Source organism: Equus caballus, chromosome 1 (genome assembly GCF_041296265.1).
Source record: "Equus caballus isolate H_3958 breed thoroughbred chromosome 1, TB-T2T, whole genome shotgun sequence".
NCBI classification, from domain to species: Eukaryota; Metazoa; Chordata; class Mammalia; order Perissodactyla; family Equidae; genus Equus; species Equus caballus.
The window spans coordinates 56,292,946-56,307,276 of NC_091684.1; the positions used below are offsets into that span (position 1 = coordinate 56,292,946).

A 14,331-nucleotide genomic window follows, 5' to 3' on the forward strand; every position below is an offset into this window, starting at 1 on the left:
ATGACGTGACTTTTACATTTCTGCTGTAAGGAAAACTATCATACGCTCAATTGGATTGTACAGTGCCTGGTGTGAGGTGCTTCTAGTTATTGATGAAAGAGAAAATTGTATAGGAAGAATGCATTCAGAGTGAAAATGAGAGCTCTAGAGAGGAGGAGAAGACACAGGAGGAAAAGCGGGAGGAGGGCGGGGCAGAGAGTAAATTGTGGGTGGGAGGGCTGCAGTCTGTAGAAAAGTGACTGCTCTCATGGAGCAAAATCATCCTCTGATTCTAAAAGCAACTGATTCCACACCGGCAAAGAAAGCTTTGGATCACTTATTAGATTTTTATAGATAATCTGGACACACCAAGGACTGATTAGGTAAGTTTGTTATGAGAAGTTTGTTTATTTCTCTCTTCTTAATTCTCTCTTCTTAATTCATTGTCCAATTCATTTCTTTGAATTGGACAAAAATACCATTCATTTGAATAATTAAGAAGTCATTTATTATGAGGACATAGAATCATGTCATTTGCATATGACATTCTTTTTTGGATCATAGAACTGATAGAATTTTAGTGCTAGAAGCAACTTATAGATCACCTATTGCCACATCTTTATCTAATGGAATGGTTAACACTGTTAAACTCACTCAACTGCTTAGTGAGAGAGCTGAAGAGGGCAGAATATTTGTCTTGTGCCTCAGTGCCGCTCTCTACGGTTCCATATTGCCTCTTTCTACATATCATCTGATGGTCACTGGCTACTCAGAGGTGAGAGAAAAGTTGTTTGATTTGCATTTATATTTTAAAAATTTGGCTTTATGTTATTATATAATTGGCTAGTTAGGTAGTTTAAAATCTCAAATACTGTTTCATAAAGTGATCCTACCTTATAATATATACCTATAATAATAGGTATATATTAGCTAATATATGATCCCCAAATAAAATGCTTAGCAAATGATACAGAGAAAAAATAATCAGTGTAATTAAGACTCTTTTGTGTTTCAATAAATGAAACTGTTCATTTGAGTTTATTCTTGAGTCTGAGGTGTAATCAATATGTCTTTAGGAGTTCTAAAGGTTTCTTTATATTGGGAAATGAATTGCAATAAAGTATTTCAGAAGTCATCACCCCCAAGTGATGGTTTAATGACCTCTGAAATATCTTACTTCATTCTAGTGCTAAATTCTTTTAACCACACTAACACGGAAGCTCTTTAAAAGCCTAGAGTCACAATTTAAGACCCTGGCTTTGTTATTTTTTATGGATTGGCATAAACTCAGTCACCTGTTCACAGTCAGCTCTGCCCTCAGCACTTCACCACTCTCATTCACAATGTTGTCATCTCCATGTACCTAGTTATCAGTCACAACAAGGTCTATGGCTCCTCTTAGTGTGCATCACGCTATTTGTTATCCTCAAGTTCGGTGCCTTTTCAAGTTTGGCATCTGCAGAAATATCAACGCAGATTCCTAAGATTTTAAAACAACGTAAAAAGTCCATATTTACCTTGTATTTGGTTATTCTGCAATTGCTCAAGGCCAACCAGTAAACTCGGTAAAAACTATACCAGAGAACGAGTTCGTCTGCTGGCATTAACTCTACCACTTAGAAACAAATTGTCAAGAGGCACAGAATAGCTAAAGGACTAGATTATCTGTGCACCATCCTTTAAAAGCCGGGCCTGATTCTAAAGGATGTACCCCATATGTATTCACATTATTCTTTCATTCAATTAACAATTATAGAATGGCTACCAAATGCACTGTAAATGGAAGATCTGGCAATGCATAAAACCAGAATTCTAGGTGCTGATGACTTAGCTAGAGAGAAAAGGTACATAACATTACTCCATGATAAGACAGGAGATTATGAGTCATATTAATGGCATTTACAATAGAGGGCTCCGGTAATCACCCTTGTACCACTGCACTGTACGCCTTAGGCGTGTTCCTTAATTTTTTATTTTTGAAATAAAGAATGCAGACTAGCAGTTCTCTTAGGCATTTTTATTTGGCTGTCCCCTATCCAATCAGTGGTAATAAAGTTGATTTTTTCATTTGTGTAAATGCTAACACATATTACTAGGTAATATTAAAAATAGATTTCAAAGCCAAAATCATTTGCCAAGACAAAGAAGGATATTTTATAAAAGGTGTAACAGAAGAAAAAGGGGATGAGCTTTGAATCCATTCAGACCTGTGCACATATTCCAGCTCTGCCATCTTCTGTGTGACGCTGGCAAGCTGATTTGCCATTCTTAACCTTCATTTCTATAAAATGAAGCAAATAATATCTAAATGAAATAATGTATGCAACATTGTCTAGCACACAAAGGCACTTACACAGGATAGCTATTACTGTAAGTACTATCTGCATCGTATTCTTCTTCCTTCTCTAAGCCCTTGCACGTGAACCATAGAATTTTATCTTCACAGTACTCTGTAAGGCAGCATTATTCCCATTCTGCATCTGAGGAAACTGAATCACCAATCAGCTTGTTCACTGCCGTAGGGCGTACTAGGGAATCACTTCTACGTCTCTCCACAAAAACAGATGCAGAGAGAGTCTAAAGTGAGTTCCCTGGACTCTCCATGAGTATCACATATTTGCAGAACTATTTTCATCCCTACTGGGGTTTGTTCCCACAACTTTAAATACTTTCCTCTTACATGCTGCTGAAAGTGGATGCATTGTGGTGCGCATGTGCATGTGCAGGTATGTGCCAGAAAGACAGTATCATGGAGCTGTGATTGGTAGAAGGGGTTATTAATTGCATTTTGATCAATAATCTCAAAGAACTATTCAAGAGAACAAAATATTCTTTTCATTAGGATGATGGAGATAGAAGGCACAACAGAAATAAAATGCTAGTGGACTGTTACTTACCCAAAAGCATAATACCCATAGTCCAGTGGAAGAGCTAGGAATAGAATCTTAATAAAATATTTTTATTTTATATCACTTGAATGTTGCTTACAAGATAAAGAAGTGTTTATTGTCTTGAGCTTTAACATTTTTATTTTCTCCTATGTGGTCCATAATTTGGAGAAAGAAAGTATTCAGTACGTCAACAAGGTAAAAAGAAAAAAAATCGTGGGGCCGGCCCCATGGCGTAGTGGTTAAGTTCACTCACTCTGCTTTGGCGGCATGTGGTTGGTGCGTTTGGTTCCCAGGCGTGGACCTACACACCACTTGTCAAGCCATGCTGTGGCAGCATCCCACATACAACATAGAAGAAGACTAGCACAGATGATAGCTCAGGGACAATCTTCCTGAAGCAAAAAGAGGAAGATTGGCAACAGATATTAGCTCAGGGACGATCTTCAAAAATGGTAAATGAGCTGGAAATTCTTCAAAATTAAATGGTTAATCGTGGCCACATTTGTGAACAAGAAGTTGCTAAATCCACATTTATGTAATGATCACACCATCGAAGCCTGGACACCTCTCTATTTAGCTCATATAAAACTGCCTGCAGGTCACACTCTCACCACAGCACTACAATCCTTTTTTAATTCAGCAAGTAGTTTTATAGCTATGAGTCTTCTGAACACAAATTGAATTGTGGAAAGCTGATCTACAGACCATCACTTAGGCTATCTGCCAGTCACAACTCGGGTCTAATCTTTGTTAGCTCCCTGCAGAATTGTCCGAAGCGGACCACAACTTTCAGAAGTGGCATGCCGGTTTGTCATGGAAATGTGGCTTTCATATGCTGGAAGATTTAGAAAACAGGACTCCCAAAAAAGCAGACTCCTGCCCCTGTGAGGAATAACTACTCTCGTGTGGGTCGTTCAGTTACAATTCTCAGGGAGGAAGGTATCCTAGAAACAGGCATAGAAATAGATGGATCTTGGGTGATCCCTATGCTTTTCCTCATTTATCTTCCTCTTGCTTTTTAAAAAAGGTTTATATCAACCATAAAAATAATAAAATCAGGTACACAACGAGAGGATTTTTTTCCCACTGGCATGAACTCATAGGTCAAATGGGATGCTTATACTGACAACAGTCGAGACGTCTAAACAGAAGAATTGATGGCGACAGTCCATTTCTTAAAGAAAGCTGCTGACGGTGCTTCCTGCTGTTAGTTCTTGCCACAGACCTCATCGATTCATCTCTGGCATCAAAGATATTAGCACCACCCCATGCCAAACCTAAGCGAGATTTGGAAATTGGAAATTATGGTAACATAAAATGTATGCATTCTGGAGATTAAAAGCCTTCAAAGTTCTCACAGCGAGAATGCCAGATCCATTTGTGCATCTCCAAGCTTATAAAGCAATTTCATAGCCATTTTCATTGTCTTCAAGAATATCTTTTAAAAAAAATACTACTACTTTAATGTTTCTCCTTTGGTCCTTGCCAATTTTGCTAAAAATCATTGAATTTTTTAAATCAAATAAAACTGCCAATTTGAGTGTAAATGTCCCCTGCTGGCTGTTTTTCTAGGTGTATCTTATATCTGAAGTGCTGCTAGTTGACAGATACACTACAGCTCCTATCTAATTAATATGCTAGAGATTCTGGCTATAGCATTTAGACAAAGACAGTGAAATAATATTGATCAACTATTGATCAGAGATAAATGATGTTCACTAATACAAGACATTTAAGAATGACACATCTTGGAATTTCTTTTTCATATCACTAGATTTTCATTTTTACCTGGGACTTCTTAAATTAATAAAATAATTAATTAAGTTTATTTTTTTAGAGCAGTTTTAGGTTCACAGAAAAATTGAGTGGAAAGTACAGAGATTTCCCACTTACCCCTAACTCCTACACATGCATAGCCTTTCCTACTAACAACATCCGCCCCCAGAGTGGTACATTTGTTACAATCGATGAACCTACACTGACACATCATATCATACATATCATAATGTAAACTACAGTTTACCTTATGGCTCACTCTTGGTGTTTTACATTTTATGGGTTTGGACAAATGTATAATGACATATATCCATCATTATAATATCATACAGGATATTTTCATTGCCCCAAAATTCCTCTTTGCTCTGCCTGTTTACCTCCCTCCACCCCCGCCTCCCAAACCACTAATCTTTTTATTGTCTCCATAGTTTTGCCTTTTCCAGAATGTCATATAGTTGGAATCATACAGTATGTAGCCTTTTCAGATTGGCTTCTGTCACTCAGTAATATGCATTTAAGATTCCTCCATGTCTTTTCATGGCTTGGTAGCTCATTTCTTTCTAGCACTGAAAAATATTCCATTTTCTAGATGTATCACAGTCAATTTACCCATTCACCTACTGCAGGGCATCTTGGCTGCTTGCAAGTTTTGGCAATTGTGAATAAAGAGGCTGGAAAATCAATGTGCAGGTTTTTGTGTGGACAAAGTTGTCAGCTCCTTTGGGTAAATATCACGGAATGCAATTGCTGAATCATATGCTAAGAGTATGTTTAATTTTATAAGAAACTGTCAAACTGTCTTCCAAAGTGGCGGTACAATTTGCATTCCCACCAGCAGTGTATGAGAGTTCCTGTTGCTCCACATCCTTGCCAATATTTGGTGGTGTTAATGTTTTGGATTTTGGCCATTCTAACGGATGTATAGTAATACCTCACTGTTGTTTTAATTTGCAATTTCCTAATGACATATGACATTGAACACCTTTTCTTATGCTCACTTACCATCTCTATATCTTCTTTGGTTAGGTGTGTGTTCAGGTCTCTGGCCTTTTGCCCGTTTTTTAGTTGCATTGTTTGTTTTCTTATTGCTGAGTTTTAAGAGTTCTTTGTATATTTTGGACATGGTCCTTTGTCAAATATGTCTCTTGAAAACATTTTCTCCCAGTCTGTACCTTGTCTTCTTATTGTCAACATCACCTTTTTCAGGGGGAGCGGGGAAGGAGGAAAATTGGCCCTGAGCCAACATCTGTTGCCAATCTTCCTCTTTTTGCTTGAGGAAGATTGTCACTGAGCTAATATCTATTCCAATCTTCCTCCATTTTATGTGGGGTACCACCACAGCACGGCCCGATGAGCAGTGCTAGGTCTGCTCCTGGGATCCCAACCTGTGAACCCTCAGCTGCCGAAACAGAGTGCAAACTTAACCGCTACACCACCGGGCCGACCCCAACATTGCCTTCTTCAGAGCAGAAGTTTTCAATTTTAGTGAAGTTCAGCTTATCAATTGTTTCATTCATGTAAATGCCTTTAGCATTTTATCTAAAAAGTCATCGTACCTAAGATCATTTAGGCTTTCTCTTATGTTATCCCCTAGGAGTTTTCTAGTTTTGCATTTTACCTTTAGGTCTATGATCCATTTGAGATGATTTTTGTGTAAGGTATAAGGGCTGTGTCTAGATTCATTTTTTCCATGTGCATGTCCAGTTGTTCCAAAACCATTTGTGGAAAAATAGGAGTTTTATGGTTTCGGGTCTTACATTTAAGTTTTCAATCCATTTTGAGTTAATTTTTGTTTATGATATAAGATAGTGGTCCAGTTTCATTCTTTTGCAAGTGGCTGAGCAGTTTTCCCAACACTATTTATTGAAGAGACTGTCCTTTCCCCATTGTATATTCTTGGCTTCTTTCTTGTGAATTAATGGACCATACATGCATTGGTTTATTTCTAGGCTCTCTATTCTGTTCCGTTGATCTATGTGTCTGTTTTTATGTGAATACCATATGGTTTTGATTGCTATAGCTTTGTACTGTAGTTTGAAATCAGGAAGTGTGAGGCCTCCAGCTCTATTCTTCATCAAGATTGCTTTGGCTATTTGGGATCTTTTGTAGTTCCACACGAATTTTAGGATTGTCTTGACTATTTCTATGAAAAAGATCATTGCAATCTTGATAAAAATTACATTGAATCTATAGATTGCTTTGGGTAGTGAGGACATTTTAACAATATTAATTATTCTAATCCATAATCATGAAATATCTTTCCATTTACTTGTTTCTTTTTCCATTGTTTCATTAATGTCTTATAGTTTTCAGTGTACAGATTTTTCACCTCCTTGGTTAAAGTTATTCCAAAGTATTTTATTCTCTTTGATGCTATTGTAAATGAGATTTTTTTCTTAATTTCCCTTTATGATAATTCATTGCTGTATAGAAATGCAACTGTTTATCCTGTAACTGTACTGAATTTAACAGTTTTTGGTGGGATTTGTAGGGTTTTCCATGTATAATATCACATCATCTGTAAATATAGACAATTTTACTTCTTCCTTTCCAGTTTGTATGCCTTTTTCCCTCAGTTTTATTGAGATATAATTGGCATACATCACTGTATAAGTTTAAGGTGTACATTGTGATGGTTTGATTTACATATATTGTGAAACTACTACCACAATAGGTTTAATTAACATTCATTATCTCATATAGACAACAAAAAGAAAAGAAAACATTTCTCCTTGTGATGAGAACTCTTAGGATCTACTCTCTTAAGAACTTTCCTATATATCATACAGCAGTGTTAACTGTAGTTATCATGTTGTACATTACATCCCTAGTACTTATTTACCTCATAACTGGAAGTTTGCACCTCTTGACCATCTTCCACCAATGCCCCCTCCCCCCTGCCCCCTACTCCTCATCTCTGGTAATCACAAATCTGACCTCTTTTTCTATGAGTTTGATGTTTTTGTTGTTGTTGCTGTTGTACCCACCATCTCTGGTAACCACATATCTGACCTCTTTTTCTATGAGTTTGATGTTTGTTTTGTTGTTGTTGCTTTCTTAGATTACACATATAAATGAGGTCATATAGTATTTGTTGTTCTATGTCCGACTTATTTCATTTAGCATAATGCCTTTAGGGTCCATCCTTGTTGTCACAAATGGTAGCATTTCCTTATTTTTTATGGCTGAATAATATTCCAATATTCCATTTACATATACTACATATATATAAAATATATACCACATTATGTATATATATTATACTACATATATATATAAAATACCATATTATATGTATGTGTGTGTATATATATATACATATATATTTATAGACACATCACAACTTCTTATCTATTAATCCATAGGTGGAGACAGGTTGTGTCCACGTCTTGGCTACTATAAATAATGCCACAATGAACACAGGAGTGCAGCTATCTTTTTGAATTAGGGTTTTTGTTTTCTTTGGACATATTCCCAGAAGTAGAATTTCCAGTAGTTCTATTTTTAATTTTTAAATTTTTGTAGACCCTCCACACTGTTTTCTATTGTGGCCATACCAATTTACAATCTTACCAACACTGCACATCCATGTCAGCACTTGTTATCTCTTGTCTTTTTGATGATGGCCATTCTAACAAGGATGAGGTGATTTCTCATTGATGTTTTAATTTGCATTTCCCTAATAGTGACGTTGAACATCTTTCATGTACCTGTTGACCATTCATATATCTTCTTTGGAAAAATATCTATTCAGGTCCTTTGCCCATTTTTTAAATAGATTTCTTTTTTCTTTTTTGCTATTGAGTTGTATAAGCTCTTGACATGTTTTGTATATTAACCTTTTATCAGATATATGGTTTGCAAATAATTTTTTCCATTCCATAGGTTGTCTTTTCATTTTGTTAATGGTTTCTTTTGTTCTTTGGGCTTTTTAGTTTGATGCAGTCCATTTGTTTATTTTTTATTTTGTTGTTCATGCTTTCAGTGTGATTTCAAAAGATTCATTATCAAGATCCATGTCAAGGAGGTTTTTTTCCTGTTTTCTTCTAAGAGTTTCATGGTTTGGGGAATTACATTTAAGTCTATAATCCATTTTGAGCTAATTTTTGTGATTTGTGTAAGATAGGAGTCATTTAACTCTTTTACATGTGAATATCCAGTTTTCCCAGCACCATTTATTGAAGAGACTGTTTTTTCTCCATTGAGTATTCTTGGCTCTCTTGACAAATATTCATTCACCGTATATGCTTGAGTTTATTTCTGGGCTTTCAATTGTGTTCCATTGGTCTATTTGTCTGTTTTTATGCCAGTACAATACTGTTTTTATAACTATAGCTTTATAGTGTAGCTTGAAATCAGGAAGTGTGATGTCTTGCTTTGTTCTTTCTCAGGATTTCTTTGGCTATTCAAGGTCTTTTGAGTTCCATATAAATTTTTGATGTTTGTTCTATTTCTGTAAAAAATGCCATTGGAATCTTGATAGGGATTGCACTGAATCTATAAATGGCTTTCGGAAGTATTGACATTTTAACAATATTAATTTTTCCAGTCAATGAATATGGGATAACTTTCCATTTATTTGTGTCTTCTGCAATTCATCGATGTCTTGTAGTTTTCAGAGTAGAAATCTCTCGCCTCCTTGGTTAAATTTATTACTGAGTATTTTATTGTTTTTGATGCTACTGTAAGTGAGATCATTTATGTCTTTTTCAGAAAATTTATTGTTAGTGTATAGAAATGCTACTGCTTTTTGTCTGTTAATTTTGTATCCTGAAACTTTACCGAATTCATTGATTAGTTCTAAGAGTTTTTTGGTTGAGTCTTTAGGATTATCTATACATAAAATTATGTCATCTACAAATAGAGACAATTTTACTGCTTCCTTTCCAATTCTGATGCCTTTTCTTTCTCTTTATTGCCTGATTGTTCTGGATAGGACTTCCAGCACTATGTTGAATAAAAGTGGTGAGTACGGGCATGTTTATCTTGTTCCTGATCTTGGAAAAGAAGCTTTCAGTATTTGCCCATTGTGGGCTTGTCACATATGGACTTTATTATGTTTTGGTACATTCCCTCTACACTCAGTTTGTTGAGAGTTTTTATCATGAAACGATGTTGAATTTTGTCAAATGCTTTTTCTGCATCTACTGAGATCATCATATGACTGTAATCCTTCATTTTGTCAATGTAGTGTAACATATTGATTGATTTGCAGATACTGAACCATCCATGCAGTCCCAAAATAAATCCCACTTGTTCATGATGTATGATCTTTTTAGTGTATGATTGAATTCAACTTACTAATATTTTGTTGAGAAATTTTGCATCTATTTTCATCAGGCATATTGGCCTATAATTTTCTTTTCTTGTGTCTTTATCTGGCTTTGGTATCAGGTTAATGCTGGCTTATAAAATGAGTTTGTGAGTGCTCCTAATTTCTGGAAGAGTTTGAGAAGAACTGGCATTGGTTCTTCTTTAAATATTTGGTAGAATTCATCAGTGAAGCCATCTGGTACCAGGATCTTTGTTGGGTGGTTTTTGATTACTGATTCCATCTCCTACTCATTATTGGTCTGGTTAGATTTTCTATTTCTTCATCACTCAGTCTTGGTAGGTTGTATAGTTCTAGGAATTTGTCCATTTCTTCTATGTTGTCCAATTTGTTGGTGTATAATTGTTCATAATAGTCTCTTATGATCCTTTGCATTTGTGTGGTATCAGTTATAATGTCTCCCCTTGCATTTATAATTTTGGTTATTTGAGTCCTCTTTTTTTCTTTCTTGGTGAGTCTAGCTGAAGATCTGTCTATTTTGATTATCTTTTCAAAAAACTCTCTCTTAGTTTCTTTGATCTTTTCTATCTTCCTATTTTTTCTGATCTCTGTTTCATCTATTTCTGCTCTGATCTTTGTTAGTTCCTTCCTTTTGCTAACTCTGGACTTTGTTATTCTTTTCCTAGTTCCTTGAGGTGTACAGGTTGGTTGTCTATTTTAGATCTTCCTTGTTTCTTAATGTAAGCATTTATCACTATACTTTCTTCTTAGAACTGCTTTTGCTGCATTCCATAAGTTTTGGTATGTTATGTTTCCATTTTCATTTGCCTCAAGATATTTTTTATTTCTCTTTTGATCTCTTCTTTTATCCATTGGTTGTTTAGTAGCATTGTTGTTTAATTTGCATTTACTTGTGAATTTTCCTGTTTTCTTCTTGTAATTGATTTCCAGATTCATACCACTATGATTAGAAAAGATGCTTGATATCATTTCAATCTTCTTAAATTTATTAAGACTTGTTTTGTGCCCTAACATATGATTTATCCTGGAGAATGTTTCTATGTGTGCTGGAGAAGAATGTGTATTCTGCTGCTGTTGGATGGAATGTTCTGTATGTGTCTGTTAGGTACATCTGGGCTAATATGTAGATTAAGTCCAATGTTTCCTTATTGATTTTCTGTCTGGATTATCTATCCATTCTTAAAAGTGTGGCACTGAGGTCCTCTGCTATTTTTATATTGCTGTCTATTTCTCCCTTCAGATCTGTTAATATTTGTTTCATACATTTAGGTGCTCCTATCTAATGTTTATGCATTTTTAATTTCAAATTCCACTTGGTCATTGCTGACTATAGAAAAGTGATTGACTTTTGTGTGTTGACTTTGCTATAATCAACCTTGCTATAATCGCTTATTAGTTCCAAGAGACTTTTGTCAATTATTTTAGATTTTCTAGATAGATAATCAGGTCATCTATGAACAGAAACACTTCTATTTCCTCCTTTCTTATTAGGATTTTTTAGGCTAATATTTATGGCAACATTAATATATTGTCAGACATTGTCTCAAAAGCTTTACTAGAGTTACCTCATCTGATTCTTGCAAATATCCTGTTATTTCCATCTTCCTAATGAGAGATTAGAAGTTGTTTAAATTCACACAGTATTAGAATCAGGATTTGCTTTTCTGACTCTGTGCTATTTTCTACTACATTAGCATGTACAGCCTTCTAAGATTCTTACAAGTTTTAGTATTAAAAGCAGCACTAAACTTCTTGCTTAAAATAGTTTTAAAATCAGATCAGCTAATTAATGCACAAGTTTTCCATAATTCTTTTAAGTGTACCCCACACACACACACACACACACACACAACCTCTCCCCACCATAAACTAACACAATAAGTAGAAAATATTTAAATGGATTTGTTTTGTATAACAAATAGGTTAAAAGCATTGTTATTCAAATATTTAGCAATTAAAAATGATTGGATGCTGGAAACTACAAAACATTGATTAAAAAATCAAAGATAGCTTAAATAATTGGAGAGACATACCATGTTCATGGATGAGAGAACTCAATATTGTTGAGATGTCAATTCTTTCTATCTGGATCTAAAACTTCAATGCAATTCCAATATTAATCCCAACAGTAGTTTTGTAGGTATTGATGGCCTCATACAAGAATTTATACAGAAAGACAAAGAAACAAGAGTAGCCAAAACAATTTTTTAAAAAGAACAATGTTAGAGAATTCAGAACACCTGATTTCAAGGGTTGTCATAAAGCTACAAATTTAAAGACAATGTGGTATTGGTGAAAAGTAGACACACAGGGCAATGGAATAGCACAGAGAGATCAGACATAGACCCATAATATAGGTCAACCAATATTTAACAAAGGGGCAAACATGATTCAATGAAGAAATGGCATTCTTTTCAACAAATGATGCTGCAACTATTGGGCATTCATGTGCAATAAATAAATAAACAAATCTTGACCCCTACTTTGTGCCATATACAAAAATTAACTCAAAATGAAACAAAAACCTAAATATAAAAACTAAACAGTATAAAACTTCTATGAGAACACTTAGGAGAAAATCTTTGTAACCATGGGTTAGGCAAAAGTTTCTTATATAAAACACAAAAGTATGATCTGTATATGATAATATTCCTAAATTTGACTTCACCAAAATTTAAATTTCTGCCTTGAACAAGATACTATAAAGAGATTAGAAAGACAATCCACAGATATAGAGAAAATATTTGTGAATTACATAAAGAACAAAGGGCTTTAATTCAAAATATATAAAGGACTTTTAAACAAAACAAAAATAAGTAAATAAATAACCCAATTTTTAAAAAGGTAAAACGACTGAACAGACATTTCACCAAAGAAGATGTTCAGGTTGGAAAAAACGATACAAAAAGGGAATTAGGCATGCTCAGGGAATTGGGCATAAAAATAAAAGACATAAAAGTTGGCAATGAAGAAGTACAATTATATTCTCAGATGGCAGGATCTTGTATATAGAAAATATTAAGGAATACACATACACACATAGAGAAACTAAAAGAACAAATAAACAAGTTCAGCAAGGTTGTAGAATATAAGATCAACATATAGAAAAACACAATTGTATTTCAATACACTGCAAAAAAGAACCTAAAAGTGAAACTAAGAAAGAATATCATTTACAGTAGGATCAAAAAGAATAAATGTTAGAGAAAAATTTAAAAAAGAAGTGCAAACTTATACACTGAAAACTATAAAACATTGTTGAAAGAAATTAAAGCGGATCTAAATAAATGGGAAGGTATTCCATGCTCATGGTCAGAAGACTCAATATTATCAGGATGACAATACTCACCAAACTGACCTACAGATTCAACACAATTCCCTTCAAAATCCCAGCTAGCCTTTTCAGAAATTACATACCTATCCTAAAATTCATATGGAAATTCAAGAGACTCATGAGAGCTAAAATGATTTTGAAAAAGAAGAGCAAATTTAGAGGACTCACACTTTCTGATTTTAAAACTTACTACAAAGCTATGGTTTCAAGACAGAGGGGTACTGACATAAGGATGGACATATGGATCAATGGAATAAAATTGAGTCCAGAAATAAATCCTGACATTTATAGTCAGTTGATTTATATCAATTCAAGTTGAAAATAGTAGTCTATTCCACAAATAGTGCTGGGACTAATGAATACCCACATGCAAAAGAATGAAACTAAACTCTTACCTAATTCCATATGCAAAATAACTCAAAGCTAATCAAAGATCTAACTTAAATATAAGGGCTAAAAGTATAAAACTATTAGAAGAAAGCATAGGAGTAAATCTTCATAACCTTGGGTTAAGCAATGGCTTTGTAAATATGAAGCCAAAGGTATAAGCAACAAATGCAAACATTGATAAATTGCCCTTCATCAAAACTTAAAACTTCTGTGGGGCTAGCCTGGTGGCATAGTGGTTAAGTTCATGCACTCTCCTTCGGTGGCCCAGAGTTCACTGGTTCAGATCCCGGGCACAGACCTAGCACCACTCATCAAGGCATGCCGTGGTGGCATCCCACATATAAAATAGAGAAAGATGGGCACAGATGTTAGCTCAGGGCCAATCGTCCTCAGCAAAAAGAGTAGGATTGGAGTCAAATGTCAGCTCAGGGCTAATATTCCTCACCAAGAAATTAAAAAAAAAAAAAAAATTAGAACTTCTGTGCTTCACACGATACCATCAAGAAAGTGAAAAGACAACCCATAGAATGGGAGAAAATTTTGCAAATTATATATCAGATAAGAAACTTACCTCTAGAATATATAAAAAATGATTGTATTTCAATAACAATGACAAAATAACCCTATGTTTTAAATGGGCAAAGGATCTAAATAAATATTTCTCTGAA

The 14,331-nt window shown here is 34.6% G+C and overlaps 1 protein-coding gene across 26 annotated transcripts in view; it reads right to left on the bottom strand.

The window, feature by feature from the left end:
- Positions 1-14,331, bottom strand: part of CTNNA3 (catenin alpha 3) — a 1,507,895-nt gene that overhangs the window by 663,553 nt on the left and 830,011 nt on the right. For 3 of the 26 annotated variants that reach the window (XM_070225880.1, XM_070225876.1, XM_070225872.1), the window contains exon 10: positions 1,982-2,260. The exons of the other annotated variants lie outside the window; for them this stretch is intronic. In XM_070225880.1, the coding sequence (XP_070081981.1) occupies positions 2,255-2,260 (6 nt within the window). In that variant the 3' untranslated portion in view covers positions 1,982-2,254. Of the gene's footprint in view, positions 1-1,981; positions 2,261-14,331 lie in introns of those variants that run through there. 26 annotated transcript variants of the gene reach the window in all.